Source organism: Aspergillus sydowii, assembly GCF_001890705.1.
Source record: "Aspergillus sydowii CBS 593.65 unplaced genomic scaffold ASPSYscaffold_2, whole genome shotgun sequence".
NCBI classification, from domain to species: Eukaryota; Fungi; Ascomycota; class Eurotiomycetes; order Eurotiales; family Aspergillaceae; genus Aspergillus; species Aspergillus sydowii.
The window spans coordinates 3,757,341-3,783,851 of NW_024467860.1; the positions used below are offsets into that span (position 1 = coordinate 3,757,341).

The 26,511-nt window shown below is 50.9% G+C and overlaps 12 protein-coding genes across 12 annotated transcripts; 6 read left to right on the plus strand and 6 right to left on the minus strand.

The window, feature by feature from the left end:
* Nucleotides 1-150: 150 nt before the first annotated feature.
* ASPSYDRAFT_86793 (ATP-dependent RNA helicase BRR2) lies at nt 151-6,828 on the plus strand (the record flags this gene model as incomplete). The annotated part of the gene is made up of 3 exons (XM_040851727.1): nt 151-1,162; nt 1,229-6,248; nt 6,306-6,828. 3 exons carry the CDS (start codon nt 151-153, stop codon nt 6,826-6,828), a joined length of 6,555 nt encoding a protein of 2,184 aa, XP_040706954.1.
* A 458-nt stretch (nt 6,829-7,286) lies between these two features.
* ASPSYDRAFT_143724 (oligopeptidase family protein) lies at nt 7,287-9,619 on the plus strand (the record flags this gene model as incomplete). The annotated part of the gene is made up of 2 exons (XM_040841366.1): nt 7,287-7,318; nt 7,456-9,619. The coding sequence occupies 2 exons, from the start codon at nt 7,287-7,289 to the stop codon at nt 9,617-9,619; spliced, it is 2,196 nt and encodes a 731-aa protein (XP_040706955.1).
* A 421-nt stretch (nt 9,620-10,040) lies between these two features.
* ASPSYDRAFT_28755 (uncharacterized protein) lies at nt 10,041-11,048 on the plus strand (the record flags this gene model as incomplete). Its single annotated transcript, XM_040844558.1, has 1 exon — nt 10,041-11,048. One exon carries the CDS (start codon nt 10,041-10,043, stop codon nt 11,046-11,048), a length of 1,008 nt encoding a protein of 335 aa, XP_040706956.1.
* Nucleotides 11,049-11,441: 393 nt separating this feature from the next.
* On the plus strand, nt 11,442-12,482 carry ASPSYDRAFT_145520 (glycoside hydrolase family 43 protein; the record flags this gene model as incomplete). The annotated part of the gene is made up of 1 exon (XM_040841528.1): nt 11,442-12,482. The coding sequence occupies one exon, from the start codon at nt 11,442-11,444 to the stop codon at nt 12,480-12,482; it is 1,041 nt and encodes a 346-aa protein (XP_040706957.1).
* A 33-nt stretch (nt 12,483-12,515) lies between these two features.
* Nucleotides 12,516-13,419, minus strand: ASPSYDRAFT_693505 (uncharacterized protein). Its single transcript, XM_040850466.1, has 2 exons — nt 13,271-13,419; nt 12,516-13,218 (listed from the first exon to the last, which is right to left on the minus strand). Exons 1-2 carry the CDS (start codon nt 13,337-13,339, stop codon nt 12,550-12,552), a joined length of 738 nt encoding a protein of 245 aa, XP_040706958.1. The 5' UTR covers nt 13,340-13,419; the 3' UTR covers nt 12,516-12,549.
* A 48-nt stretch (nt 13,420-13,467) lies between these two features.
* On the minus strand, nt 13,468-14,429 carry ASPSYDRAFT_41900 (Zn(II)2Cys6 transcription factor domain-containing protein). The gene is made up of 2 exons (XM_040846362.1): nt 14,040-14,429; nt 13,468-13,982 (listed from the first exon to the last, which is right to left on the minus strand). The coding sequence occupies exons 1-2, from the start codon at nt 14,097-14,099 to the stop codon at nt 13,551-13,553; spliced, it is 492 nt and encodes a 163-aa protein (XP_040706959.1). The 5' UTR covers nt 14,100-14,429; the 3' UTR covers nt 13,468-13,550.
* A 130-nt stretch (nt 14,430-14,559) lies between these two features.
* On the minus strand, nt 14,560-16,349 carry ASPSYDRAFT_41903 (putative MFS transporter). Its single transcript, XM_040846363.1, has 6 exons — nt 16,183-16,349; nt 15,688-16,133; nt 15,542-15,628; nt 15,440-15,493; nt 15,057-15,386; nt 14,560-15,003 (listed from the first exon to the last, which is right to left on the minus strand). Exons 1-6 carry the CDS (start codon nt 16,237-16,239, stop codon nt 14,820-14,822), a joined length of 1,158 nt encoding a protein of 385 aa, XP_040706960.1. The 5' UTR covers nt 16,240-16,349; the 3' UTR covers nt 14,560-14,819.
* Nucleotides 16,223-17,263, minus strand: ASPSYDRAFT_41904 (uncharacterized protein). The gene is made up of 3 exons (XM_040846364.1): nt 16,688-17,263; nt 16,417-16,624; nt 16,223-16,349 (listed from the first exon to the last, which is right to left on the minus strand). The coding sequence occupies exons 1-3, from the start codon at nt 16,879-16,881 to the stop codon at nt 16,296-16,298; spliced, it is 456 nt and encodes a 151-aa protein (XP_040706961.1). The 5' UTR covers nt 16,882-17,263; the 3' UTR covers nt 16,223-16,295.
* A 373-nt stretch (nt 17,264-17,636) lies between these two features.
* Nucleotides 17,637-19,022, minus strand: ASPSYDRAFT_28759 (putative serine/threonine protein kinase ENV7; the record flags this gene model as incomplete). Its single annotated transcript, XM_040844559.1, has 3 exons — nt 17,637-18,166; nt 18,221-18,836; nt 18,903-19,022. 3 exons carry the CDS (start codon nt 19,020-19,022, stop codon nt 17,637-17,639), a joined length of 1,266 nt encoding a protein of 421 aa, XP_040706962.1.
* A 1,446-nt stretch (nt 19,023-20,468) lies between these two features.
* Nucleotides 20,469-22,487, plus strand: ASPSYDRAFT_145755 (CAP-Gly domain containing linker protein BIK1; the record flags this gene model as incomplete). The annotated part of the gene is made up of 1 exon (XM_040841556.1): nt 20,469-22,487. One exon carries the CDS (start codon nt 20,469-20,471, stop codon nt 22,485-22,487), a length of 2,019 nt encoding a protein of 672 aa, XP_040706963.1.
* Nucleotides 22,488-23,097: 610 nt separating this feature from the next.
* Nucleotides 23,098-23,800, minus strand: ASPSYDRAFT_55821 (3-hydroxyanthranilate 3,4-dioxygenase; the record flags this gene model as incomplete). Its single annotated transcript, XM_040849097.1, has 2 exons — nt 23,098-23,644; nt 23,769-23,800. The coding sequence occupies 2 exons, from the start codon at nt 23,798-23,800 to the stop codon at nt 23,098-23,100; spliced, it is 579 nt and encodes a 192-aa protein (XP_040706964.1).
* Nucleotides 23,801-24,082: 282 nt separating this feature from the next.
* On the plus strand, nt 24,083-25,276 carry ASPSYDRAFT_28762 (RNA 3'-terminal phosphate cyclase-like protein; the record flags this gene model as incomplete). Its single annotated transcript, XM_040844560.1, has 1 exon — nt 24,083-25,276. The coding sequence occupies one exon, from the start codon at nt 24,083-24,085 to the stop codon at nt 25,274-25,276; it is 1,194 nt and encodes a 397-aa protein (XP_040706965.1).
* Nucleotides 25,277-26,511: the final 1,235 nt, after the last annotated feature.

The following is a 26,511-nucleotide window of genomic DNA, read 5'->3' on the forward strand; positions in this document are numbered from 1 at the left end:
GAATTCATCTCTAGTCGCAGGTGTCTCGACGCGCAGCCGAAACTTGAGCCTGAGCTCCGTCGAGCCAGTGACACCTTATTCTGGTCACTTCCCTACCGGTGACCTTCCTTTCCGCTTTATTTATTCATTTCACATCGCCAAACTGTCAAAATGGCGGACCAAAATATTTCACAGTACAAGTACTCGGCAATGTCCAACCTGGTGCTCCAGGCGGACCGTCGTTTTATTTCTCGCGTCAATGATGAGGCCACCGGGGATCCGGAATCGCTTGCCGGCCGCATTGGTATTAGGGAAATGGGATCCAGGATCGCACGCGATGATGCACCGAAATCCAAGAAGAAGGCAGTCGGACCGGTCGATATCGAACGAGGTGCTATTCGAGAAGGCGAGGACGTCCTTGCGCGCGAACAGAAGAAGCGGCAAAAAGGTCAATCGAACCAACTCCGTGGCCAGGGAATTCTTACCGCCGCCGACGCCCTCGTCGAAGGCCTCAAATATCGCCCTCGCACGCCAGCCACCCGAGCCACGTACGACTTAATCCTCACATTAACTGCAAGCCGTCTCGGCGACGTCTCACACGAAGTTGTCAGGAGTGCCGCCGATGCAGTATTAGAGCTCTTGAAAGACGAGGAAATGAGAGACTTCGATAAAAAGAAGGAGGTCGATGATTTACTTGGCACTTCGCTGGATCCAAAGGAATTTAATGAGCTTGTTAATCTGGGAAAGAAGATTACGGATTACGATGCGCAAGATGAGGACGAAGAAATGGGAGATGGAGCTGCGGGAGAAGATGAGGCAGAACTTGATGAACGACAGGGTGTTGCCGTGGTCTTTGACGAAGACGAGGATGAAGACCGCATGGGCACCGTGGATGAAGTACACGATGAAGACGAGTCAGAGGATGAAGAAGAGCAAAAGGAATCAGGCGATGACGACGCTGCCGTAAAGGAAGCTCCGGAGGACTTACCTACAGAAGAGATGGTCATTGATGGCGGAGTAGACCAAGATGGTGACCGACAAAAGAGAGGACTCAAAGTTCGCGCTCGCGACATCGATGCTTACTGGCTACAGCGCCAAATTGGATCTGCTTACTCTGATGCTCATATTCAGCAGGAGAAGGCCACTCAAGCACTCGAAGTTATGGGCGGCAAAACAGAGGATGGTTCAGAGAGGTCGTTGCGAGATGTGGAAAATGANCTCATGGAACTTTTTGATTACGACTATCCAGACCTTGTTGCCAAGCTTGTCACAAACCGAGATAAGGTGGTTTGGACTACTCGCTGGCGACGAGTGGCTGAAGATGCCGACGCACGTCACCTAGTGGAGAGCGAAATGGTCGAGACCGGACATCGTGCTATCTTGGATGAGATTCGTGGAAAGACGGCCCGTGATGATGATTCAGGTCGCCCCGAAAAGAGAATCAAAATGGATCTTGCGGACGTTGATATGCCCAATGCCCCTGCCGCCGCCGCCGAAGAGAAGCCCGCAGAAGGTGGATTGGTTAGAGGGCTGCAACCCAAACGCTTGATCAACTTGGAGAATCTCGTATTTCATCAAGGTAACCATTTGATGACCAACCCCAATGTTAAATTGCCTCAGGGCTCCACGAAACGGACGTTCAAGGGATACGAGGAAATCCATGTGCCGCAACCGAAGTCCAAGCAGGAACCAGGAGAAAGGAAAGTCGCAGTTTCAGAGCTACCTGAATGGGCCCGTCTTGGTTTTGGAGATTCGAAGGAGCTCAATCGAATCCAAACCAAGTGCTACCCTTCTGCCTTCCAGGATGATGGAAACATGCTTGTCTGTGCGCCCACAGGATCCGGAAAGACCAACGTGGCCATGCTTAGCATCCTTCGTGAAGTTGGAAAAAACCGTAACCCCGAAACAGGGGAGATCATGCTCGACGATTTCAAAATCATCTACATCTCCCCTCTGAAGGCTCTTGTGCAAGAGCAGGTTGAAAACTTCGGCAAGCGTCTCGCCCCTTACGGTATCAGGGTATCAGAGTTGACTGGTGACCGTCAACTTACGAAGCAGCAAATTGCCGAGACTCAGGTCATAATCACGACCCCGGAAAAGTTTGATGTTATTACGCGAAAGGCGTCAGAGACTAGCTACACCAAGCTTGTTCGCCTGGTCATCATTGACGAAATCCATCTTCTTCATGACGAGCGTGGTCCAGTCCTTGAGAGCATCGTCAGCAGAACTATTCGTCAGGTTGAACAAACGGGCGACCCGGTCAGGATTGTCGGTCTCAGTGCCACCCTTCCAAACTACCGCGATGTCGGAAGCTTTCTTCGTGTTGACCCTCAGAAAGGGATGTTCCACTTTGATGGTTCTTACCGACCTTGCCCCTTGAAACAAGAATTCATTGGTGTTACGGATAAGAAGCCTATAAAGCAATTGAAAATCATGAATGACATTTGCTACAACAAAGTTATTGAACACGTTGGGCAAAATAGAAACCAGATGCTTATTTTTGTCCACTCCCGAAAGGAGACGGCCAAAACTGCGAAATACCTCAGAGACAAGGCTTTGGAAATGGAAACTATCGGACAAATTTTGAAGAGTGACTCGGCAAGCAGAGCTATTCTCGCCGAGGAGGCCGAGTCGGTCAATGACGCTTCACTCAAAGATATTCTTCCTTATGGCTTCGGTATCCACCACGCCGGTCTGAGTCTTGCGGACCGCGATTCGGTCCAGGCGCTTTTCAAAGATGGTAGCATTCAGGTACTCGTATGTACAGCAACCCTTGCCTGGGGTGTTAACTTGCCCGCGCATACCGTCATTATCAAGGGGACCCAGGTTTATTCTCCGGAGAAGGGTAGCTGGGTGGAATTGAGTCCTCAGGATGTCCTCCAAATGCTAGGACGAGCCGGACGACCGCAGTATGATACTTATGGTGAGGGTATTATTATTACCACGCAGGCTGAAATTCAGTATTATCTCTCGTTGATGAATCAGCAATTGCCAATTGAGAGTCAGCTCATGGGCAAGCTAGCGGATAACATGAACGCCGAGATTGTGCTTGGCAGCATCCGTACACGAGACGAGGCTGTTGACTGGCTTGGGTACACCTATCTATTCGTCCGCATGCTGCGCTCCCCAGGTCTATACAGTGTTGGCGCGGATTATGAGAATGATGATGCACTTGAGCAGAAAAGAGTTGATCTTGTTCACTCAGCAGCTGTACTCTTGGAGAGGGCTGGACTTGTCAAATATGACAAAAAGACCGGACGGTTACAATCCACGGAACTTGGGCGGATTGCCTCGCACTATTACATCGGTCACAACTCCATGCTGACGTACAATCAACACCTCCAACCGTCCATCAGCGGCATCGAGCTTTTCCGAATCTTCGCGCTGAGCGATGAGTTCAAGTACATCCCTGTCCGTCAGGATGAGAAGCTTGAACTGGCCAAGATGCTGGGCCGTGTGCCCGTTCCAGTTAAAGAGGGTATAGATGAGCCTCATTCAAAGATCAACGTTTTGCTACAGGCCTACATCTCTAGGTTGAAACTAGAGGGACTTGCCTTGATGGCAGACCTTGTCTATGTTACCCAATCTGCTGGGCGTATTATCCGCGCTCTGTTTGAAATTTGTTTGAGGAGGGGCTGGGCGTCTGTGGCTAAGAATGCCCTTGACCTTTGCAAGATGGCTGAGCGAAGAATGTGGCCGACCATGAGCCCGCTCCGCCAGTTTCCACGATGCCCTAGGGACGTCCTGCAGAAATCCGAGCGGATCGACGTGCCCTGGGGTAGCTACTTCGATCTAGACCCCCCTCGCATGGGCGAGCTTCTCGGCATGCCCAGAGCTGGGCAGACTGTTTGTGACTTGGTTTCGAAGTTCCCTCGCTTGGAAGTTCAGGCTCAGGTCCAACCCATTACGCGCTCTATGCTGAGAGTTGAGTTGACAATTACCCCCAATTTCGTGTGGGATGAGGAGTTGCATGGAACTGCGCAGGACTTCTGGATCATGGTTGAGGACTGTGACGGCGAGGAGATTCTATTCCACGACCAATTCGTTCTGCGCAAGGACTATGCTGAGTCGGAGATGAATGAGCACCTTGTCGAATTCACTGTTCCTATCACCGAGCCTATGCCACCGAACTACTTCATTTCTCTTGTCTCTGACCGCTGGATGCACTCGGAAACTCGCATTGCCGTGTCCTTCCAGAAGTTGATTCTTCCAGAGAGGTTCCCTCCTCATACTCCATTGCTTGACATGCAGCGAGCTCCAGTCAAGGCTCTTAAGCGTGATGAGTACCAGCGGCTGTACCCTGATTGGGAATACTTCAACAAAATTCAAACGCAGGCTTTCAAATCCCTATTTGACAGCGATGACAACGTCTTCATTGGTGCCCCCACGGGTAGTGGTAAGACTATTTGCGCGGAGCTGGCGATACTGCGTCATTGGGCCCAGGAAGACAGTCTCAAAGCCGTCTACGTTGCTCCGTTCCAGGAGCTCATTGATCTCCGCCTGGAGGACTGGAAGAAGAGATTGGGCAACTTGGCTGGTGGCAAGACCATCGCAAAGCTTTCGGGAGAAATGACTGCCGATCTGAGGGTTCTGGCCGGAGCCGACCTTATTCTAGCTACTCCAACACAATGGGATGTGCTTTCCAGGCAATGGCAGAAGCGCAAGAATGTCCGCGCCGTCGAGCTATTTCTTGCGGACGAACTACACATGCTTGGAGGCTATGGTGGATATGTGTACGAAGTTGTGGTCTCCCGCATGCATTCCATGGCTCTCCAAACTGAAAGTGGTATGCGTATTGTCGGTCTCAGTGTTCCGCTCGCCAACGCTCGAGATATTGGGGAGTGGATTGGAGCGAGCAAGCATACCATTTATAACTTCAGTCCTCACGCTCGGCCAGTGCCTCTGGAGCTCCACATTCAATCCTTCAGCATACCCCATTTCCCTTCGATGATGTTAGCTATGGCAAGGCCGGCTTATCTTTCGATTCTCCAGCTGTCTGCTGACAAGCCCGCCCTGATCTTTGTGCCCAACCGAAAGCAAACCCGCTCAACCGCTATAGATCTCTTAACTGCTTGCGGCATTGATGAAGACGAAGACCGGTTCCTCAATGCCGACGTCGAAGAGCTACGACCCCTGCTCAGCCGTGTCCAGGAACGTACACTGGCCGAATCGCTTTCTCATGGTATCGGATATTACCACGAGGCTTTGAGTCAGACCGATAAGCGTATCGTTTCTCATCTTTACAACATCGGTGCGATTCAAGTGGTCATTGCCTCGCGCGATGTCTGTTGGGAACTTAACCTCACCGCACACCTGGTGGTAGTTATGGGGACTCAATTCTATGAGGGCCGGGAGCACCGTTATATTGACTACCCCATCAGTGAAATTCTGCAAATGTTTGGCAAGGCTTCTCGTCCCGGTCAGGATAAGATTGGCCGCGGTGTTCTTATGGTCCCCACTGTCAAGCGTGAATACTATAAAAAATTCCTCAATGAGGCGTTGCCAGTTGAGAGTCACTTACAGCTTTACATGCATGATGCGTTTGTCACTGAGATTAGCCAGGGAACAATTGCATCCACTCAAGATTCTGTTGACTGGATGACGTACACATATTTCTACCGACGTCTTCTGGCCAACCCGAGCTTCTACGGTCTCACCGATGTCAGCCATGAAGGGCTTAGTACATTTTTGTCGGAGCTGGTAGAAAACACGCTGAAGGAACTGTCTGAAGCTAAGATCATTGACCTAGACGAAGAGGATGACACTGTTTCGCCGCTGAATGCTGCATCCATCGGTGCCTACTACAACATCTCATATATCACCATGCAGACTTTCCTCCTTTCCTTGTCAGCGCGAACGAAGCTCAAGGGTATCCTGGAGATTGTCACTTCGGCGACGGAGTTCGAGTCCGTCCAAATGCGGCGCCACGAGGATCACATCCTCCGCCGGGTGTACGACCGCATTCCAGTCAAGATGTCGCAAGCTGCCTACGACTCACCCCATTTCAAATCCTTCGTCCTCCTTCAAGCCCATTTCTCACGCATGCAGCTGCCTATCGATTTGGCTAAGGATCAAGAAGTTATTGTTGGCAGAGTTCTTAACCTTCTCAGCGCTTGCGTGGACATTCTCGCTTCGGAGGGCCATATGAACGCCATGAACGCCATGGAGATGTCACAAATGGTGGTTCAGGCCATGTGGGATCGCGACAGTCCCCTCAAGCAGATACCTCATTTCAGTCCTGATGTCATCAAGGTTGCCAACGAGTATAAGTATGTACACACTATCCCTTTTAACGATACCGGTTCTAACCTTATGTCTGTAATTAGGATCAATGACATCTTCGAGTTCATGGAAGCGATGGACCCGTCCGAGAACAAGGACTATGCTACTCTGGTTAAGCGTCTCAACCTTGACAACAAACAGCTTGCCCAGGCAGCTGCGTTCACCAACAACAAATACCCCATCCTCGAACTTGATTTCGAAGTCGAAGACCCGGAGAACATAACCGCCGGCGAACCTTCGTATCTTAAGATCAAGGTCGAGCGCGAGGTGGAGGAAGATGAGGAAGTCGACGCAACGGTCCACGCACCTTTCTACCCCAACCAGAAGATGGAAAACTGGTGGTTAATCGTTGGCGACGAGAAAACAAAGAGTCTGCTTGCGATCAAGCGAGTCACCATTGGTCGCAAGTTGGAACTCCGTCTGGACTATACCGTGCCTACGCCTGGTGAGCATGAGCTGACGCTATACCTGATGTGTGACAGCTATGTTGGCGTAGACCAAGCACCCACATTCACGGTCACAGCTGCTGAGGGCATGGAAGAGGATGAAAGCGAGGAGGAGGAGTGATCTACACGATGTTTCACAAAAGGGCCCTTTTTGTTGATTGGGATTTGAAGTTGTACTAAATGAAGTACTGTAATTATATGAATGACTAGACTTATGCCAATCTAAATGACATTCATCAATACTCGGGTTCACCAAGGGAGATGGGTTAATGCGTAGTCGTCTGGAATGCTGCTCGGACATGCAAAGACGCTGTTGACGCAACGTCTGAGATTCTTCCCCTCCAACACCCCAGCCCCGTTCCTCGCCTCCTCACCTCCTCTTCTCCCCTCACCGAGTCTTCATCCACCACCATCCGTCTGCCATCGATATCCTATTTCTATTATCCCATTCACTGGAGCTTTTCGCGCGCTGGTTGCTCTTACAATAAATAACGTTCCCGGGTATTACCCTTTTATTGCCCAACCTTGCTCCCCGGAGCTACCTTATCAACGAGCTTATCGTCCCCTGCGGAGCTGGACATGACGATCCGATCCATGAAATTCACACCAGAGTAAGTTGCTTTCTTCCTCTGAAGTGATAATAGGTGTACGGAGAGCTATACACTGTAGTTTTCTGGGCATAAACCTCTGTTTTCTTACCCATCCTCTGTGGAGGCGCATGTGAAGGCGTTTGCTGATTCACCCCCAGGGTACTTCTAGGAGCACCTCGACGGTCGGGCGCCGTGCCCAATTCGACTGGAACTCTCGCCGTATACAGTCAAACAACATACTCGTTCGAGTCCCATACTAAGACAAATGAGATTCGTGTGCTAGATCTTACGACCGGCCGGTCTGCTCTCATCACGAATGATCCAGGCGCCAGTTCCCCACAATGGATCGAGAACACTGACCAGTTGATCTGGCTGAAGACAAAAGGCAATGGAAATACAAGCTTGATAATTGGGGATGCTCGGCTCGCGGATAGGACCTATACTGCGGGAACAGTACCAGGGCCAGTGTCGGACTTGAAAGTTACCATTGTCGAATCGGGGAAGATTGGCTTCGCTGTCTCTGGCAAGGCCAATCCGGATGGGTCTCTGTATAACCCGCAGGACGCCAAAACGCCCTACAGTACCGGCAAGCTGTATACCTCTCTTTTTGTGAGGCACTGGGACTCGTACATTGAACCCCAAACAAATGCAATTTTCTATGGCTTGCTCCAGCGTGCTCCTCTGGCCCCCGCTACTCGACATGCGGGGAAGTACTCCATATCGGGCCTCACTAACTTGATCGCAATTTGTGGCCTTACGGGTGTAGAATCGCCAATCCCACCATTCGGTGGTGGAGGTGACTTCGACATCAGCCCCTCGGCGATCGTATTCGTGGCGCGATCTCCTGAGGTCAATCCCGCTCTGCATACAACGGGCTCATGCTATTATTGTCCAATGTTCTCATGGACCGGCGTTAGTGCTGCAGAGAGCAAGATATACCGAGTTGGAGGTCTCGAGGGCGCCATGTCATCTCCTGTTCTTTCGTCAGATGGTGGCTCGATTGCTGTCCTGGCAATGCGCAAGGACGGGTATGAGTCCGATAAGAATCGGATTCTCTACGTTCCCAATCCTTGGAACGGCGAGATGATAGAAGCATTCTCTTCTCCAGATGGCAAGGGGCTCTGGAATCTGAGCCCGTCAGGCTTAAGTTTCTCCAATGACGACAAGTCGCTATATATTCAAGTAGAGGAACATGGCCGTGGAGTGCTTTACCAGCTGCCAATAGCCAACATTCGCCACTCAACTCCTGATCTGCTCAAGAAAATCACCCACTCCGGTTACGTGACAGAAGTCCACCCTGCCACATCCAAATCATCTAAGCTCCTTATATCCAGTAATAACCTGCTGGACAATAGCATCTGGTCACTTGTTGACCCGGAAAACCCTGCCGATGTTCGTGTCATCTCATCCATTGGCCATAATGGGGTTGCTTTCGGTCTCTCTTCGACCCAGGTTGATGAGATATGGTACAGAGGAGCCGAGGACACCCCGGTCCACGCATGGGTGGTAAAGCCTTCTAAATTTAAGCCAGGAAGCAAATATCCTCTGGCGTTCTTGGTGCATGGTGGCCCACAGGGAGCATGGAATGATCAATGGAGTACGAGGTGGAATCCCGCTGTTTTTGCCGAGCAGGGGTATGTTGTCATAACACCCAACCCGCGAGGCAGCACCGGCTACGGACAGGGCTTTACCGATGCAATCCGTGGCTCATGGGGTGGGCTGCCATACATTGATCTTGAGAAGGGGTTCGACTACATTGAGAAGAACTTGGATTATGTCGACACATCGCGCGCCGTAGCTCTGGGGGCGTCGTACGGAGGATACATGATGAATTGGATCCAAGGTCAACCGCTTGGTCGGCGTTTCAAAGCTCTTGTCACGCACGATGGTGTCTTCAGTACAACATCTTTGCTTGCTACCGAGGAGCTATACTTCCCGCTGCACGACCTCAATGGCGTTCAATGGAAGGCACCCGAAAACTGGGCACAGTGGGATCCTTCGCGTCACCTTGATAAGTGGCAGACGCCACACCTGATCATCCATAACGAAAAGGATTATCGCTTGACGATAGCCGAGGGACTGTCCGCATTCAACGTATTACAGATGAAGGGAATCGACAGTGCGTTCTTGACCTTCCCAGATGAGAACCACTGGGTACTGAATCCCGAGAATGCGCTCATGTGGCACTATACAATTTTCAACTGGATCAACAAGCATGTTGGTCTTCCAGTAGCGTCTGAGCGTTATCAACAGTTTGCGGCCAGCGAAAGGACGAACACCGAAGCACTGCAGAAGCAACTAGGGGGCTTCAGTCTTTCATGAACATGTTGAAACTCTCTCGTAGCTGTGAGTCTCAAGAATTTATAACCAACTTTTTATCAGGACCTTATTTTAGCAGAAGGCCTGTTATGTCGATCTATTTTGGCAACAATGGAGAGTTTGATCCGTGTTTTATGTCTTTGTCCGATTCTTATGGTTTTCATACGGATAACTTCTGGACTTAAAGCTCTGGTTCCATTGTCACGACGTTTGCATTATATTTTGGCGCTCGACACAAAGACGGATTGTTCCCGCTCTACTCGTCCCACGCTCGTTGATATAATTTACATAGACCCGACCGTCGAGTTTACATTTAATCATATTTTGTTTATCGTTCGCTGTATTAAAGCTATCGCTCTTCCCCTCCAGGCGTTTATCGTCAGCGCATTCTCATCTGGTCTATCAGAGCTAACCCTAGCTTATCATGGAGAATAACAGCGATTCCCCCGGCTCATCACCAGGTTCTTATTCCGCGGAGTATCCAGGTGAGCTCCCAACTGTGGGTGTCTTTGACCTAAGGTCTGGACACTCATGGGAATCACAAGTTCATTCCGGACAGGTCGAGCACCAAATCCAACTACAAGATGGCTACAGCAGACACATTGAAGAGCAAATCCAACACCAGCAAGATGGGCCGCAGCAGCAAACAGAGTACGACCAGAGCAGGTACTCACAGATATTCCAACAAAGGCGTACAGAGCAAAAGCAACGAGAGCTAATCGCCCAAAATCACGCGCGCCTCGAAGCAGCAATGCTACACCTCCCATATCGCACCCAAAATCACCAGCCTCACATGAAACAACAAAGGCAACAAGAACGACAGCAACGTCTACGTCTCCGACTTCGCCGTCGCCACCACCGACAACTAGCGCAGCAAGTCCAGGCACAATTCCGTCAGGCAGGCATCCCACTCAAATTGCCCCAACTCCAAACCAAGCAGGTCAATCGAGATACACACCCGCTTACAGAACGAATTCACCCCAATTTCCACTACATGACCTCTGTCCTCTCCAGAAATCTCGCGCCATTAGTCCATTGCCAGTCGGGGGTGCCGCACCCTTACTTCCCGAAATCAATCCTCTCCTTTAACCTTCTCACATCTGCAGAGCTGGATGCCCTAGCGCTGCACTTTGACCAGGTGTATCCGCCCAACTGGGCAACATTCCATTACCCGCAGCCCATTAAGCCGTGGTTGGCTACGAACGGATTCGTGAGGAACTTGGGAGTCGACACGGATGTGAAGAGGAGGCGGTTTGGACGGTTTATTGGGCTGAGGGATTGTGAGAGCCCAGTTAGGGAGAAGACCGGTAGTGAGGAGGAGAGCATGCGTGAGCAGGCTGAGAAGGAATGGGAGGATAGGCTAAGAGGGTTCAGAGCTGAGCAGATGGCGAGAGGGGGAATGTGTTGGGGGAGTTGTATGACCTGGGGTTGAAATAATGTATACAAGATGGTCTAACATTCATTATAACATAATATTTAGGCAGTCTGGGCTGTATAGTGGCATTGTTCGATTCGGCATAGCCGAAGCCATCAGGCTGATTGAGCACAGTCTGGACCAGCTCCGTGCCCGTTTAGGACATCCCCTGCTAGCGACTCATTTAGCCACGATATACAACATGGAACTATCGTGCCCCTCCCTCGAGCATCCGCGGGGTAATCTCCAAACAGAGTCCCTTTAGCCGGCGGATAAATCAGTCCGCAAGTGCACGAAGTCGACAATGTCCACATAAATAAAGACCTCGAACACTTGAATGAATGCACGCAATAACAGCAACAAAGTCCTTATCCCCAAGCTTAACCCATTCATTCCTTCTATCATATCAAAATGCCCCCCAAACCCCTAATAACCCACCTCTACACAGCCGACCCCTCTGCCCACGTTTTCAACAACAGACTCTACATCTACCCCTCGCACGACCGCGACACTGCCACTTCTTCAAACGACAATGGCGACCAGTACGACATGGCAGACTACCACGTCTTCTCTCTCCCCTCTCTTGCTACCTCGTCGAGCGAAGAAATAGCCGTAACAGACCATGGCACCGTCCTCTCAACACCCGACGTCCCCTGGGCATCGAAACAGCTCTGGGCGCCCGATGCCGCAGAGCGGAATGGGAAGTTCTACCTTGTGTTTCCTGCGCGGGACCATGAGGGTTTATTCAGGATTGGGGTTGCGGTTGGGGAGAGTCCCGAGGGGCCGTTTGTGCCTGAAAAGAGGTTTTGGGAGGGGAGTTATAGTATTGATCCGGCGGTTTTTGTTGACGATGCTACCGACAACAACAAAGACAATGATGGAGATGGGAAGGCGGCATATGTGTACTTTGGTGGTCTGTGGGGTGGGCAGTTGCAATGCTGGGTTAAGTCTGAGGAGTCTCGGGATGGTGGTGAAGAATGGGTGCTTGATAAAGATGGGAAGGAGCCAACAGGCGATGGAGTACCGGCGTTATTCCCCCGTGTCGCGAGATTGTCAGAGGACATGCTGAGTTTTGCATCGCCGGTCCGCGAACTGCAGATTCTGGACGAATCCGGTGTCCCCATTGCCGCGGACGACCATGACAGGCGGTTCTTCGAGGCCGCGTGGATGCACAAGTATAACGGGCGGTATTATTTCTCTTACTCGACGGGCGATACGCACTACCTGGTCTATGCGGTTGGGGACTCGCCGCTGGGTCCATTCACGTACCGGGGCAGGATTCTGGAGCCGGTGTTGGGGTGGACGACGCACCATTCCATCGTGGAGTTTGAGGGCAAGTGGTGGCTTTTCTATCATGATTGTGAGCTTTCTGGGGGCGTGAGCCATTTGAGGAATGTAAAGGTTAGGGAGATTGGGTACGATGCTGAGGGAAGTATTCATCTTGTTGATTAATTGGCATATTGAATTGAATGCACATGATGTATGGTACTGGGGGTATTTGGCTGGGGTAAACTGGCATCTAATTCAAAAATTCAAGCGGGATGTCGTCCTTCAGGCTGTTGATAAACTGTCGCACATGTGCAAGGGCAGGGTCGCAAAGACAGTCCGCGAGGATCCGTCGTTCCTCGAGTAATCGCTGCGGGCCTACCTCGCGAATATAGTCAATGACGACGGTCATCGGATAGATGGTGAGGTGAGTGCGGAATATCCCCATGGCCGGATGGATCATTATATAGAAAGACCTGATAATATTCCCGCAGCAAATATCGAGGTCGAAAATAGGATCAATCTCCTGCGCCGGCTCCCATAGGGCTTGAAAGTTGCTCACGACGACGATCACAGTAGCCCAGAAGAAAGTCATGAGATGGCATCCTATAACCTGCTGTGGCGATACCTCCTCCGGTACTTTGGCGGGTATCTCATAGTCTGGAGCATGTACCACCTGCCAGGTTGCCAGGTCTTGCTGCATTTGCAGCAGACTATCGATTATTTGTTGTTTGAGGCGCTCCTTTCCGAGAGGGTCATCGCAAGCCTTCATCACGTCCAGATCCTCAAAGATTCCAGAAAGCTCAGCAATAACGTCGATAAGATAGTCTCTAGGAGACTTTTCTTGCTGAAGCCATGGTATCGTCTTCCACTCCGGTTCAGCGAGGACGCACCTCTTCCTGCCTCTGAGGTGGGACATTATCTGAGGAAGACATTAGTTGACATCTTGAAAGCATGGCAAGCCCAAAACCCACCAGATGCGCTCGCCCATCCGTGAATAGCCCGTGAGCATGGCCCGATATAAATGCGTATGGAGTCCGCATCACGAGAAGCGCAATCACACCAGCGCTGTGCGCTTGCCAACCCCGGGCCTGCCGGGCCTCACTATCGTTCGTGCCATACACAGACTAACCAACGCAGTCAGCGCTGCCGACTAGCCATCCAGAAGAAGTCTCACCTCATAAAAGCTTGCTAATCTAACCGCCGTAAGGATACCGTCGCTCAGTCCTCTCCGCGGATCCTTCAACGCCACCGTTAGTTCCTTAATGAGCTTGCGTAGAGCTTACTACCCTCCTCCCGTAGAGATCTATCATTATCCTGCCTCCCCACACCAGAGACAGACAGGGCCAATATTGTCTTTTTTAATACACTCTCAGAGATGTAGAGGTCCTGGACAGCATCAACCCATCCGCCTGCTGTGGCTTTCCTCATGGTAGGCGACGGCTGGCCATTGGGCAAGTACAGCCGCCAGAACAGGTCTATATACTTGGTCTGGTAGGCAGTTCGTGCTAGCTCGCGAGACATAGCAACATCTCCACCACTGCTTGGGATTCGGTCTCTCTTGACGAGCTGCTGGCTGTTGTTGTTCTCAACGGTGTTGTTGATGAATATACGGGGACGGAAGTATCCCGCGCACTCGACGCGGGCTTTGCGACATGTCCCACAAAACGGTTTCTCCAAGTCGCACTATATAACTAAACCGTTAGATCTCAGGGTATTGTGTGAGGACGGGGGCAGGTATACTCTTTTCTTCCGCTTCAAGCATGTCACGCACGCTTTTGATCGTCCTGGTACACCAACCATGGTTTCAAAGGTTCAGTCACTTGCGAAGCAAATGCACTTTTTTAAGGCAACAGCCGGGAGGAGTATAGCTGGTTAATAAAGTGTAGTCCGGTGGCTGTGCAACGGATGGTCCGTGGGATTGCTCACTGTGCCAGCGGTCCAGTCCATTCAATGATGGCAGGAAGCGCCGCCAAGGATCCAAAATTATAAGGCTGAAAAAGAGAAACTAACAAGCATCTGGCAAAATGCAGCGATTGACTTTGAGATTCTTGGTGCTGTTGGTGGAGTCCGGACTGCAGACATCCATTCCAACAGCGACCAGCCGGAGAAGCGCCTCGATCTGTTCAATGGCGTTTCCGATCTCTGTCTTCCTTTCCCGGTCTGGCAATGTTCCCGTGCTGCAAGTCCGAGACCTGAGTTGAATGTCAGGCTGACGGAGGTGTCCATGAGCCAAGTTATTTATTATTGGTGATAATCCAGTCCTCCGAAACATAAGAGCTTTGCTAAGACAAGAGTGCCTAAATTAGTACCACAGGAGGAACCCGGGAGTACAGCCTCAATCCCGACATATTAGGAAGATGCATTTCCCAACTTGAACACTCCCACCGTTGACTATCTCCGCTCTAGCTGTGTTTACTTGTCTAAGAAACAGACCTATGAAATCAATCTGGCCGCCTTAGGTTCATACCATCATTTACGTCGAATAAAAATTGTTCTCCAAAGAATGCCCATTGCCCTACCTTAATGCCCCATCCCCTTCTCCCAGTTCTCCGCAACAATGCTCCAGTATTTTCTCTGACTATGGACCCGGAAATTCTTCCCCCACTTGATCATAACAAGGAAGACAAGAGAGCATGCCAGTCCGATAAAAGCTGCGGAAATAAAGCAGTTCTGGTATCCTAGGCCCTCTACCCACGGTGTGATTCTATCCAACCAGTCAGCAATATTATTAACAACCTTGTAACACTGAAAGCTTACCCGTAACCTATTGCAAAGGACATCGTATTGCGAACCAGGATTACCGTCGCCATAGCGTCGCCGCTCAGCTCACGGTAGCTATCGACAAGGTAGTTCACACTCAAGGTTATACCGCAAGTGTTTGCCATTGCAAGAAGACACATGGCAACTAAAAGACCAAACCAATGGACGCCGTGGGCGGCGCCTACTCCCCATAGGATTAACGAGCCAGGGACGAGGATAAGGCAAAGACCAAACGGCCAGAGACGCTGTTCGGCTTCCATTATGCCTCCGTTGCGGCGAGCAAGTTTAACAGTGAGCCAGTCACTGAAACGGCCGGTGAAGAGAGAGCTATTCTGTTCAGCACTTATAGGGATTGAAGGCAGAGCTTTGAAGTTACTCACCCAAGAATGACACCAAGGCAACAGGCAAGATAGCTAAGACCAACCATAGATGAGCTGCTCATGTTAGCAGAGATTCCATATCTGGCTGAGTAAATGTGGTACCTGAAGTTATAAGGAGCGGATCCCAGGACTATAGATGCGGTTCCGTTCAAGACATTGAACCAGATCAGGTATGACCCGTATGAGAACCTAAGCGACGAACAAGGGTGTCAGTTCCTCTTGCTCTTGAATAGTGACTACCAACCCACCCTGCATAGAATATCACTGGCCAACTTAAATAATATACAGATTGCCAGGCGCGGCGAACCATGTTGTTCCTCGACCGGCGAGGTCCTAGGATCGAGAGCTTCTGTAGATATGTCTTCTTGTTGTAGACGGCGCCGACCTCTGGATCACCATGATTCGATGGTTCAGTTGGCAGGCCCTTCTTTTCCTTTGTCTCGTTCTCAGCCGACGTAAGCATATCCACTGGAACATTAGGCGAGTTGAGCTTCTCTCGCTCGTAGTTTGTTTCCTCCATGAGGAAGAAGAGAAAAACGATGGATGCACCGCAGAATATGGCTGGCCAGTAGAATACCCATTCCCAACCGTGATATTGCGCAATAAACCCGCATATCACAGGCGCGAAATAGTTACTCCCCGCCAGGAAAAGTGCGTATAAGCTCATGTACAATCCACGTTCATGGGTAAAGTACTGCGGATGGTCAGCTAGGCCTAAAACTAAATGGCGTTTCAATACACACCACATCCGTGACGGTAACCTCTGGCAAAGCCTCAATGGGGGCCAGAAAGAATCCCATGATGATACTTCAGACTATCCACTCACCATTACTTTTCACGTAAGGGCTATCCTATATTAGCAACATTCAACAACAGAACAGGCCAAAACCTGCCTCCAGATACTAGTTCCCTGTTTATACCGATATTAGACCAAAATTAACTAGTCGAAATATCAGATATAGTGACAGATGACTTACCACCATCCCCGCAAGCGAGATCATATACGTCATCCGCTTCCCGTACTGAAGAGCAAATGGCTGCCAAAACAAGAGACCCCAGCCGGCCAGCAAAAACATATAACCCGTTCCCTCATTTAGTGTGTGAACAGAGATCCCAGTTTCTTCGGAGAGCTGAACCAAGACAGAGTAGACGTTCGCGCTAGCAATGCCAGCGAACAAGGTATACCTAGAGTTAGATTAGACTTATTAAATTCTGTTTACATGTCAATTACCTGCCAATGAGACTCACACGCTAACGCATATTGTAGACAGAAGCTTTCGACGCCGCGACCAATTCAGCGGATCATCTGGGTCATTCGAAGGTTCAGGAACCAAAACGATGTCGCTATCTCCGGAGTCAAGATGACGAGTTGAAAGGACCCGGTCTTCGTCCACGAGAACAAATGTGCCGGGGATGGCATCTTGATTACTAGACGGTATCATGGCGAGCAAACAGCAGCGTAATAATTGAAGCGAGAATCTCAATCGAATCGATGAGGGACAGTTCAGAAGGGAGGAACTCGAACTCAATATGTAAGGGTGCGCCGCATGCTTATTCTCCGATAAGCTTCGAGGGCGTCAGTTTGCTATGTCATAGGGAGAAGGCGGGCATCCCCGATTCGCCTGCAATCATATCTCGGTAATTATCAAATATAAAAGAACGGTTCCTTTCCGCGGTTACGCCACTCGTTAATGGTTTGCCTGTGTCGTTTATCAAGATGGCTTTTGCCGTTGATAACCTGACGCGGAGTTGCATCCTCTCGTCCATCTTCCCCGCATTTATCGGGAGATGCAGCAATGAGCAGCATGCTTTTTGGCATTCAAGCAACGGAGCGGGTCTGGAGTTGGAGTAAATGGATCAGCAGTATCTGCCATCTGGTAGGTGGCGGGATAGAACTTCCCTTTTTCGCCTAGAAGAGTTGTTGTCAGTGCACTGATGAGGTTGGAGTTGGAGAAGCCGAGATGGTTGTTTTCTCCGTCAGTCCAGGGTAACAGCTGTCTACGAAACAGAGCCAATCTAAAGAGACGGGACTGGTATAGTCGAAGCATAGATCCATGGGTAAACAATATGTTCAGGGTCGAGGTATTGTACAATTTGGTAACCACAAGCAGTATAACAGGTCATCTAAAAGGCTGAAAAGGCCATGCAAGGATTATAGGCAGAAAAGTAGAACCTAGCGCCAGATATAATGATCATCTCAGTCCACTACATCGTCATCCGGTAGCTCTCGGATGACGTTTTTAAGTAGCTGGATCAGCTCGTCAATGTCAGGACGATCGGCAGGCTCAACCTGCAGGCACCGGCGGACGACATCCTTGATAGGTGCGCTAATGGATGCAGAGCTATCTTGCTTAGGCTCCTCCCCGGCTTTGCCCTTGCCTTTCGTTGCTGTTGACTTTTCGTCCGGGAACCTCCAGTCACCACCCAAAACACACATGCTCAAGCTACCACCAGTTTCTTCACTCCGAGCTTCAAACGGGCTCTTCCCCACTAGACAGGCGTAGAGTGTGCATCCCAAGGACCAGACATCCACTTTGGTATCGATGATGGATCCGGTCTTGACATCGAAGAGTTCCGGTGCCCGGTATGGCATTGTGCTGTGTTCGGCAGCAGTATCTTGGACTGCTAATGCGAGCGAGCGGGATGTAATTGCGATGGGACTGGGTGCGAGCGATCCGAGGTCCATCAAGATGGGGCTTTGTCCGTCGTCATCTATCATGATATTGCCTGTGGTGGTCAGTCTACAGAAAAACCAAACAAACATCTAGCGGGCTGTCATACCAGGTTTGATATCTCGGTGCGCATACGGGCGTAGGTTTCCATCCTCAACGCCTTCCTGGCTTTGAGTGACCTCATCGTCCATCAGCGGCTCGTTTTCTGAATCCTCCTCACCACCATGCTGGCTAGCGCGCCGCTTTGCCTTCCCCATCCGCATTCCAGTGTCTGCATCAGCTTCTTCGCCCTCCCTTCTCACGGCCTTGGCCTTGCGCGTTGGTGCAGAGCCACTCTTGACGCGGTATTGGTGCATTGCGCGTAGCGCCTGGGCAACCCCCAGCACGAGCACCATGAGGCGTTTCTCCGGAAATCGTGTATGATTGACAAGGTTTGCGTTGATTGCATCCTGTAGGTTCCCTCGCTGATAGTACGGTAGAAGAATGTAGACTGTCTTGGAGCCCGCCTCTCCGCCATCACTGCGAAACTTCGAACCTGATTCTGTTGAAACGCAGTGGTCGATCGAATGGATGACGTTCCTCTCTGATGCGAAAAGATTATATGCCTCTACCTCCTTCAACGCCTGCGACACGGATTCCTGGCCGAATGGACATCGGATCTTCTTGAGGGCGAATAGCTCTGATGTGGACTTGTCTTGGACGAGGTATACGTAGGAAAAGCCTCCCTATCAAGATGGGGTCTCATGGTCAGCGGGAGCCGTACCAGAAACTGCAAGCGATGAGTCACATACCTCACCCAAGAGCCGGAGCAATTTGAAGCTGCGGCTATTAATCTTCAGCTGCGGTGAGCTGGGGAAGCAGCACATGCAATCCGTAAAGTTGTAGAGGAGGTCAAAGAAGTATTGCGCCATGGTGGAGGTATCGCGGGACGGTCACGAAATCACCTCGAAGCGCGATTCTAATGCGATAACAATTGACCGCGATCCAAAATTATGCTGAAATTATTGAGTTGATGAGAAAGGAGGACAGTTGCAGCTACTTAGGCTCCACTTGAAGGGAATCGTGGATGCTCCAACAACGGGACGGGCGGAAGAGAAGGCGGAGAGGCTGCTGGCTGACGCGCGAGACAACACCTGGCCCCAAGCCCCAACTGGCTGCCATCTCGTTTCCATTCACGGGGGCTCTATTTGTATCATTGATGAAGGCACTATATTATTCATTGAACTACGTCAAATCTCAAAATTTTTCCCTTGCCGAGAGTTGACAATTAAACACTCAGCATATATGACGGCTTACCTACACATCCGACGGCCGTTGGTCTATACTTAGAATACAAAAAGGCCCAATCTACAACTAAACAGGTCATTAGGTTTTATAAAGCAATTCATGCGGGGCAGCATCTCGTGCAAAGGCAGGTTTTGTGTGTGATCAATTGGCCGACTCTCTTGTGAGGTAGTCCGCAGGCGTCGGCACTGTGAGTCCAGAAATAATTGTTATCTGTAGTTATCCTCGGGGTTCGACTTTCGGCGGAAGAATAAAATTACTAAATTAGACCTCGAGGAATCCATTTCAATTTACCGCTGCAGTGGTAGAGAAGATCGGAATCTCGGGTATCTGGACCTCTGGGGCCTCGCCGCCATGATGGAGCCAGACCGGGCGGCCGTGAATCGTGATTGACAGGAACTCAAAGCTCTGGCTGGAGCACGATCTTGCCTGCAAGGACTGGAAACAGGGTTTGGCTCAGCCCGTGGCGCAAGCTTTCTCAACGACACAGGCCTGCGAACTGGTGGTGACTGGCCGCTGTGGGTGGTGACAGTTCCTGACTGCGGGGGAGCAAGGTAACCATGGTTCGTGCGTTGATCAAGACTCCTGAAAAACATTCAAGACAACGCAGAAAAACAGCCAATGGCCAGAAGGAATTGGACCGCGCAGTCTGGAGAGCCGGTCCCTAGCAGTCTAGCACAGTAGCACATTAGATACGCCGCTAGTACTGGCGGAGGCGCATGACGACACCCCGTCGTCTTGATCAGTTCATCTTCCCTTGAGTTTCAGTCCCCTGCGTTTTCGCCTCCTGGGTCCCTCTGCCTGCGCTCTTGTTTACTTCTGTTGGGCACTGTTGAAGCCCTCAATTTCTCCGACTGCCCATTCAGCCTCCAGCTCCAGAATGACTTGTCGTTGATCGGTCACTGGTGCTGCCTCCACTTTCTTGACCATCCCTTTTCTTTTCCTCTCCTTTCGTTCTCTTTCTTTCTTTTCTTCGCTTCCCTCCTGTTTCCTCTCCCTATTTCAACACCCTCCCTGCCCCTCCCGGCAAAGGTTTAATTTTAACGCCCGATTTCCTCGCAGCCTCTCTCGCGATGGCACCGTTGGACGAAATTCAGGTCGGCGATGTCGTGAACGTCCCAGGTGGGATGCACGGTACCGTTAAATTTATGGGAGTCGTCTCCGGAAAACCAGGCAGGTTTGCGGGCATCGATCTTGCTCCGGAGCACGCCAAAAGAGGCAAAAACAGCGGCGATGTGGACGGAAGGAAGTATTTCGTGACCGCTACAGCAGGATCAGGCATTTTCGTGCCCCTCAACAACAACAAGTACGTCACCAAACGCTCGGCCTCCAATACTCCCGCAACCCCTTCGCGTCCGATCAACTTCAGCAAGTCCGTCGGCCCTAGCCCCTCTGTACCTCGCCCGCCTCAAATGAGACGTCCCTCCCTTCCCAGACCGGAATCCCCACGAGTAACCACGACGCCAAAATTGAGTCTGTCGGGGCTGCGGACTCCCTCTGGGGCACCCAAAACAGTATCAAAACCATCCGCTAGCTCCAACGGCTACCCACGAAGCCCCGTCAAAGCCCCTTCTCGCGCATCCGATCGTCCGCCATCTCGGTTCAGTGTCGAAGATGGTCCGTCCTCGACGAGGACCTCGGAGTTCGGGCGCAACTCTATAGGACCGGAGGTGTCGGATCTGAAGGAGCAGGTCAGGGGCTTGGAGAAGCAGCTCCTGGATCGCGATAAGCAGCTGGAAGAACAAGCAACTGCACTAGGGGATTTTCAGAGAATGCTAGAAGAATTCGAGGGGTCAGATGCATTGTCAATCCGCTCCCAGCTACGAGAGAAGAACGACCGTATTGCGCAGTTGACTATGGAGTTCGATATGCATCGCGCCGACTTCAGGAGCACGCTTGATACATTGGAAGTAGCAGCCTCGGAAACTGAGCGCGTCTACGAGCAACGGGTTGATGAGCTCATGCAACAGAACAAGGAATTACAGGACCGCGGCGAGGATGTGGAGGCCGTTGCAAGACAACTCAAGCAGCTGGAAGAGCTCGTCTCCGAGCTTGAGGAAGGCCTTGAGGATGCACGCCGTGGAGAGGCCGAGGCCAGAGCGGAAGTGGAGTTTCTACGCGGTGAAGTCGAACGAACAAAACTCGAGTTGAAAAGGGAGCGGGACGGCTCTGGTGGGCCTCGGGAGAATCATATGAGTCCCGATGGACAGTCACGGGAACTCGAGCAGAAGGACGACGAAATCCGCGGGTTGAAGGCGATTATCCATTCCCTAAGCAGAGGTGACCCTGACTTGCATGCACTGCAGCAGAATGGGTTTGGGACAGGCTCTCGAGCAGACCACAATGCAGACTATGTGGCTGACCTAGAGCAGCGGGTTCAAGAATACGAGCGCGTCAACGAGCGCAAAACATACCGTATCGAGGAGCTTGAGCGCGAGCTGCAGCAATCTCAAACGAACGGTGAGGGTCGCACACGCAGTTCCACTATTACACAGTCAAGTTCCCAGCACAAGCCATCCGGCTCAACAGGCAAAATCAATAACGGGCATACCGTCAATCATGCCCATCGGTTGTCTGATCGAACTGTTGTTCCGAGTGACTGGCAAGATGAGCCTTCACAGGATGGGACTTACTCGTCCTACCCTTCCCACCGCCGTGGTGCCTCAGACACATCTGCTCGATTGGAGACAATGCACGAATCTGACGCCCGCTCAGAGGATGGTGGTTCCTTGTGGTGTGAGATCTGCGAGACCGGCGGTCACGATATTTTGAGCTGCACGAATATGTTCGGAGCAGAAGCTAAGAATAATAAACCCACTGATGCGGAACAGCCTTTACACAATGAACTTTCTGATGACGAGCATCTGGCCGAGCCGCCTGCGCCTAAAGAATCTCCATCAAGCCACAGCCAAAACACTACCCCCCAGAAGACCGGCCGTGATGCTGTCCTTGAGGGTCTACGCGGAGTTGGACTTACGTCATCCATGGCTCCTGTCGCAGGTAAAGCCAGTGGTGTAGTCGACGAGTCCAAATGGTGCGCGCTCTGCGAGCGGGACGGACATGAGAGCATAGATTGCCCGTTTGACGATTAATCCACGTCCGCCGTTCGGACGTCGATGTATGAGACACAGCGACATGGTCTTGAATAACGTTCTTCGCATCTGTGACGTGACATGGCTACCCTTCAAACTGGATTTAGCGGGCTTGTTGTCTTCTTATACCTCACTTATAATTGTGCCTTGTGCATGCTGCTTTCTTGATTCCTTAGTTGGCTCGGATGACCAAACCCATACCCCTGTATTGTTTGGATTTTGCTTTGCTCTCCAGTTCCATATACCAGATGAAGCAATTTCGCACTGCAATTCGCGTTCGGCCGCTTGGGTGGTCCTGTGTTAATAGTTGAATGTTTTCTTTTATTGCTTAGGTCATTGTCTACCGTCGTCGATTCCGTTATTTGAATCATGGTGTACTCGTCTACCAGGATCCCCGTCCTTGTTCTATTTTCCTTCTCTTTTGATAAAGCCCTACGAAGGCTCTTTTTCTTTCATTCTAATAGTATAGCCGCTGGCAAAATAATTCACTAATTGGGACGCCATCTCTTATTTTTTACGTGACGTACAGCAGTTCGCTCAACCTCCCAAATACCTAGCTTACATCAAATGTCGTGCTTCCTTTCGTCTCAACCATTCAAACTCGACAGAACTACTCAGGAAACCTAGGAGGCTGAACAACCTCTCCATCCTTATACTTCGACTCCGCAACCAGCCCACAAGCCTTACATGTCTTCTTCTCCTCGTCCCCGGCAAACTCCATCACACACTCCTTCACCTGCGTCCCCAAATCCGTACAAATAAACCTCTTCTCCCATACAACCTCTCCACACCCGCGACAATACCATCGCATCACGTCCTCCGCCCCCTCTGCTCTCGGCTGCTCCATCACAACCCCAACCGTATCCTTAAACCGCACCGGGCAGTGCGGCGTGTTCGCGGGCAGCAGGAATACCGAGCCCTCGTGGATAGGAATATCCTGGAATACAGGCGGTGAAACAGACATGTCCACTGTCTTGAGAAGCATCGACCCCCGGTATTGGTAGAAGAATTCCGGTGTCGAGTTGATGTGATAGTCTGTTCGGGCGTTGGGGCCGCCCACGATCATTACCGTGTAGCCAGATGTGGAGGGGGAGGAAGGATGGTATATGCAGTAGTTGTTCACAGGTGGTTGGAGAAGGTGGGAGTTGGCTTCAAGCCTGCAGAGTCGTGTGGTTGGTTAGAAGAGTCAGACGTTTTTCAACATTATGCAAACACGCGCGCGGGGAGAAGAAATAGGTAGATCGCGGAAGAGGGTGGGGGTGAGGTTAAAATGGGAAATACCATTTTGGGATATTAAGGGCCGGTGCTAGCATTGTCTTTCTGCTTCAAGACCAGGCTGTTAGTTTAGAATTCCGAATTCTTGATCACAGTAAAACATATCGTGCTGTTGTTCAATCGTTGCTCACGAGTCACTTCCCGTCCCGGCCGGGATCTTATCGTTGTCGGCGATAGCCCGATCTTAAGTCCGGAGGCGGAACGGGAAAACTTTGCCCCAGAAGATTTTCTTGGATTTCGTTTTTCTGGGTTTATCGACTGACGGCTAAGAAGCGCAGAGAAACCGAGGCCATTTGGTGAATTTTTTCAATATTGCAGTTATGGCGACCTCACAACCTCCAATCCGACTCACCTCGCACAAAAACTTCGTCCATCGCCTCGTGTTCTCTACCTTAACTGGCCGGACAGTGCACATCTCGCAAATTCGACCTTCCTCTCCTACCAATCCCGGCCTTGCACCGCATGAAATCTCATTTCTTCGTCTTCTCGAGGCTGTTACAAATGGCTCGCAAATGGAAATCTCGTACACAGGTACGATCCTTGTCTACAAACCGGGTCTTATTACTGGAAGTGGCACCGGTGGCACTGTGATTCGACATGAGATCCCAGCTGGGTGTACTCGCGGCGTGAGCTATTTCCTCATCCCGCTATGCCTCATGGCGCCGTTTTCCAAAGCCCCAATAAAGGTTCTCTTCACCGGTCCCGGTGTGATTACTTCCTCAACACCGACTGGCGACATGTCTGTGGACAGCGTTCGAACCGCCATTTTGCCGCTTTTCAATCAGTTCGGTATTTTCAACAACATAGAATTGCGTGTGCTCCGACGATCGAACCCAGGCCCTAACGGACGAGGAGGTGGTGGAGAAGTTCAATTGGTTTTCGGCCACCAAGTTCGGCTACCTAAGACTCTGCATCTGATGAATGCCGGTAGGATCAAAAAGGTCCGCGGTGTGGCATATTCCGTTGGTGTCTCTGCCTCGAATAATGCAAGGATGATCGATGTTACTCGTGGCATTCTCAACCCACTTGTTCCTGATACCTATATTTTCTCGGACGTCTCGTCCGCTCCGCTTGTTCCTGCACCGGAAAGGAACAACCCGTCGGCAAAGAAAAAGATTGGGCTCGGATTTGGCTTGTCACTGGTCGCAGAATCTTCGACTGGCTGTTTGTTCTCCGCCGATGTTGCATCCCCCCCAAGTGGTGGTCAGCCACCTGAGGATATTGGGAAGCAATGTGCATACCAGTTGCTTGAGGAGATCTCGAAAGGCGGATGTGTCGCCCCCGCAGCTTTCTCAACCATGATCGGATTGATGACCATGGGCTCTGAGGATGTTGGGCGTATTCAGGTCGGTCGTGACATTATCGGGGACGAAAGCTCAATTCAACTTGCCCGAGATCTGTCGAAGTTCGGTGCCCCAGGCTGGGGACTGCGAGACGCTGGTGACGATAGCAATGACGTTATAATCAGCGTCGTTGGACGAGGTATCGGTAACGTTGGACGGAAGGTCGCTTGATCATACCGCCATAAAGTCAAGCCACCAGTGACCGGCTGCTCTTGCCTTGGGCTGCAGCTCGTTTCGACAACCTAGTCAGACGATTGAACATTGCGGCACACATTGACCACTCAGCTTTGGCTCGTTACCTTTGAGATATGTTTATCTTCGTCGTTGGAATCGAAACCTCGGGCGACGGACATCTCAATTGGTGGAGAGCGAGGTGGCGCCTTCCACTCGCCCAGCACTTACGGGATATGCGCAATCTAAACCCGTTAACGACCGGTAAACTCTGTCGGATTGCTGCTCAAGGCCGATACTCCACTCGGTGTTACTGGTGCTTTCTGTTGCCTTCTGTTGCCTAAAATTCGGGCTGTACCACGGTTCAAGACTTTATCATAATAGGCACGGAACAATGTATACCTGGACGAGGCCGATATAGAGCAATTGGTGCGTCGATCTCATCCCATTGACGATTCGAGACGAGATTTTTACAGAGCTCGGCGTTCATAGCTAGCTTCTCTCTTGCTACACTTACATGATACCCACCATGTTTTGTCCATTGCTTTGACAGCTTGGGTAAACGTTTGAGAAAGGCCCTCGCCGACTTTGTTGTATATAATCACGTTCAATGAAATGCCGTCTTCCTCTTTCCAATGTTCAATTTCTTGCGTCATACTTCTTTTTGATTCTTCTACAGACCATTGGTCCGGATTAACTTTTGTAGGCAGTCCTCAGTCCATCTCAATGCAACATGGATAGCCAATTAAGACTATGAAGCGAATCTCACCGAATTCCCGAGTCAGGCCAGTGCCTGGACCGCGAGCATATATGAGCACATTATCCTACCATGGTACACCATAATTCCGCGTTACCGCCGGTATCACCGTCACAATCCGGGCCTCAATTTTTCCTAATCAGGAAGGAACGGCCCTAGGTAGCTCCTTCCTGTGTTGTCTCTCCCACTTATCGCTCTCTTCGCGCTCCGAGATCACGCGGTGGCAAGGGCCGAGGACGCAAATTTAAACCTGCTCTTTCCCCCGTCCTGCGCTGCGCACTTCTTCCCTCCTACATCTCCCTGCTGCCACTCTGTTACCCTTCTACTATGTACCAACCCACTCCAACTCAGCCTGCCCTTTCATGAACTGCCCCTTGTTTTTATGGTCAGCCCTGACTTTTATGAGTGCACTCCATCGTCCTTGCTGTTGTTAACACGTCACTGTTTCTGTACTGCCGTCACGTCTCCTTCCTGTCGT

What these genes read in the sequence shown, in the direction of transcription:
- ASPSYDRAFT_693505 (XM_040850466.1), bottom strand. Translation starts at nt 13,339, where the DNA reads ATGCGGACTCCATACGCATTTATATCGGGCCATGCTCACGGGCTATTC. An exon ending in CGGATGGGCGAGCGCATCTG is followed by an intron (nt 13,219 to 13,270) that starts GTGGGTTTTGGG and finishes TGTCTTCCTCAG; the next exon opens with ATAATGTCCCACCTCAGAGG.
- ASPSYDRAFT_41900 (XM_040846362.1), bottom strand. Translation starts at nt 14,099, where the DNA reads ATGGTTGGTGTACCAGGACGATCAAAAGCGTGCGTGACATGCTTGAAG. An exon ending in GCTTGAAGCGGAAGAAAAGA is followed by an intron (nt 13,983 to 14,039) that starts GTATACCTGCCC and finishes TTAGTTATATAG; the next exon opens with TGCGACTTGGAGAAACCGTT.
- ASPSYDRAFT_41903 (XM_040846363.1), bottom strand. Translation starts at nt 16,239, where the DNA reads ATGGGATTCTTTCTGGCCCCCATTGAGGCTTTGCCAGAGGTTACCGTC. An exon ending in AGGTTACCGTCACGGATGTG is followed by an intron (nt 16,134 to 16,182) that starts GTGTGTATTGAA and finishes GACCATCCGCAG; the next exon opens with TACTTTACCCATGAACGTGG. An exon ending in CCAGTGATATTCTATGCAGG is followed by an intron (nt 15,629 to 15,687) that starts GTGGGTTGGTAG and finishes TTCGTCGCTTAG; the next exon opens with GTTCTCATACGGGTCATACC.
- ASPSYDRAFT_41904 (XM_040846364.1), bottom strand. Translation starts at nt 16,881, where the DNA reads ATGATACCGTCTAGTAATCAAGATGCCATCCCCGGCACATTTGTTCTC. An exon ending in TCTACAATATGCGTTAGCGT is followed by an intron (nt 16,625 to 16,687) that starts GTGAGTCTCATT and finishes ATCTAACTCTAG; the next exon opens with GTATACCTTGTTCGCTGGCA. An exon ending in TCTCGCTTGCGGGGATGGTG is followed by an intron (nt 16,350 to 16,416) that starts GTAAGTCATCTG and finishes CGGTATAAACAG; the next exon opens with GGAACTAGTATCTGGAGGCA.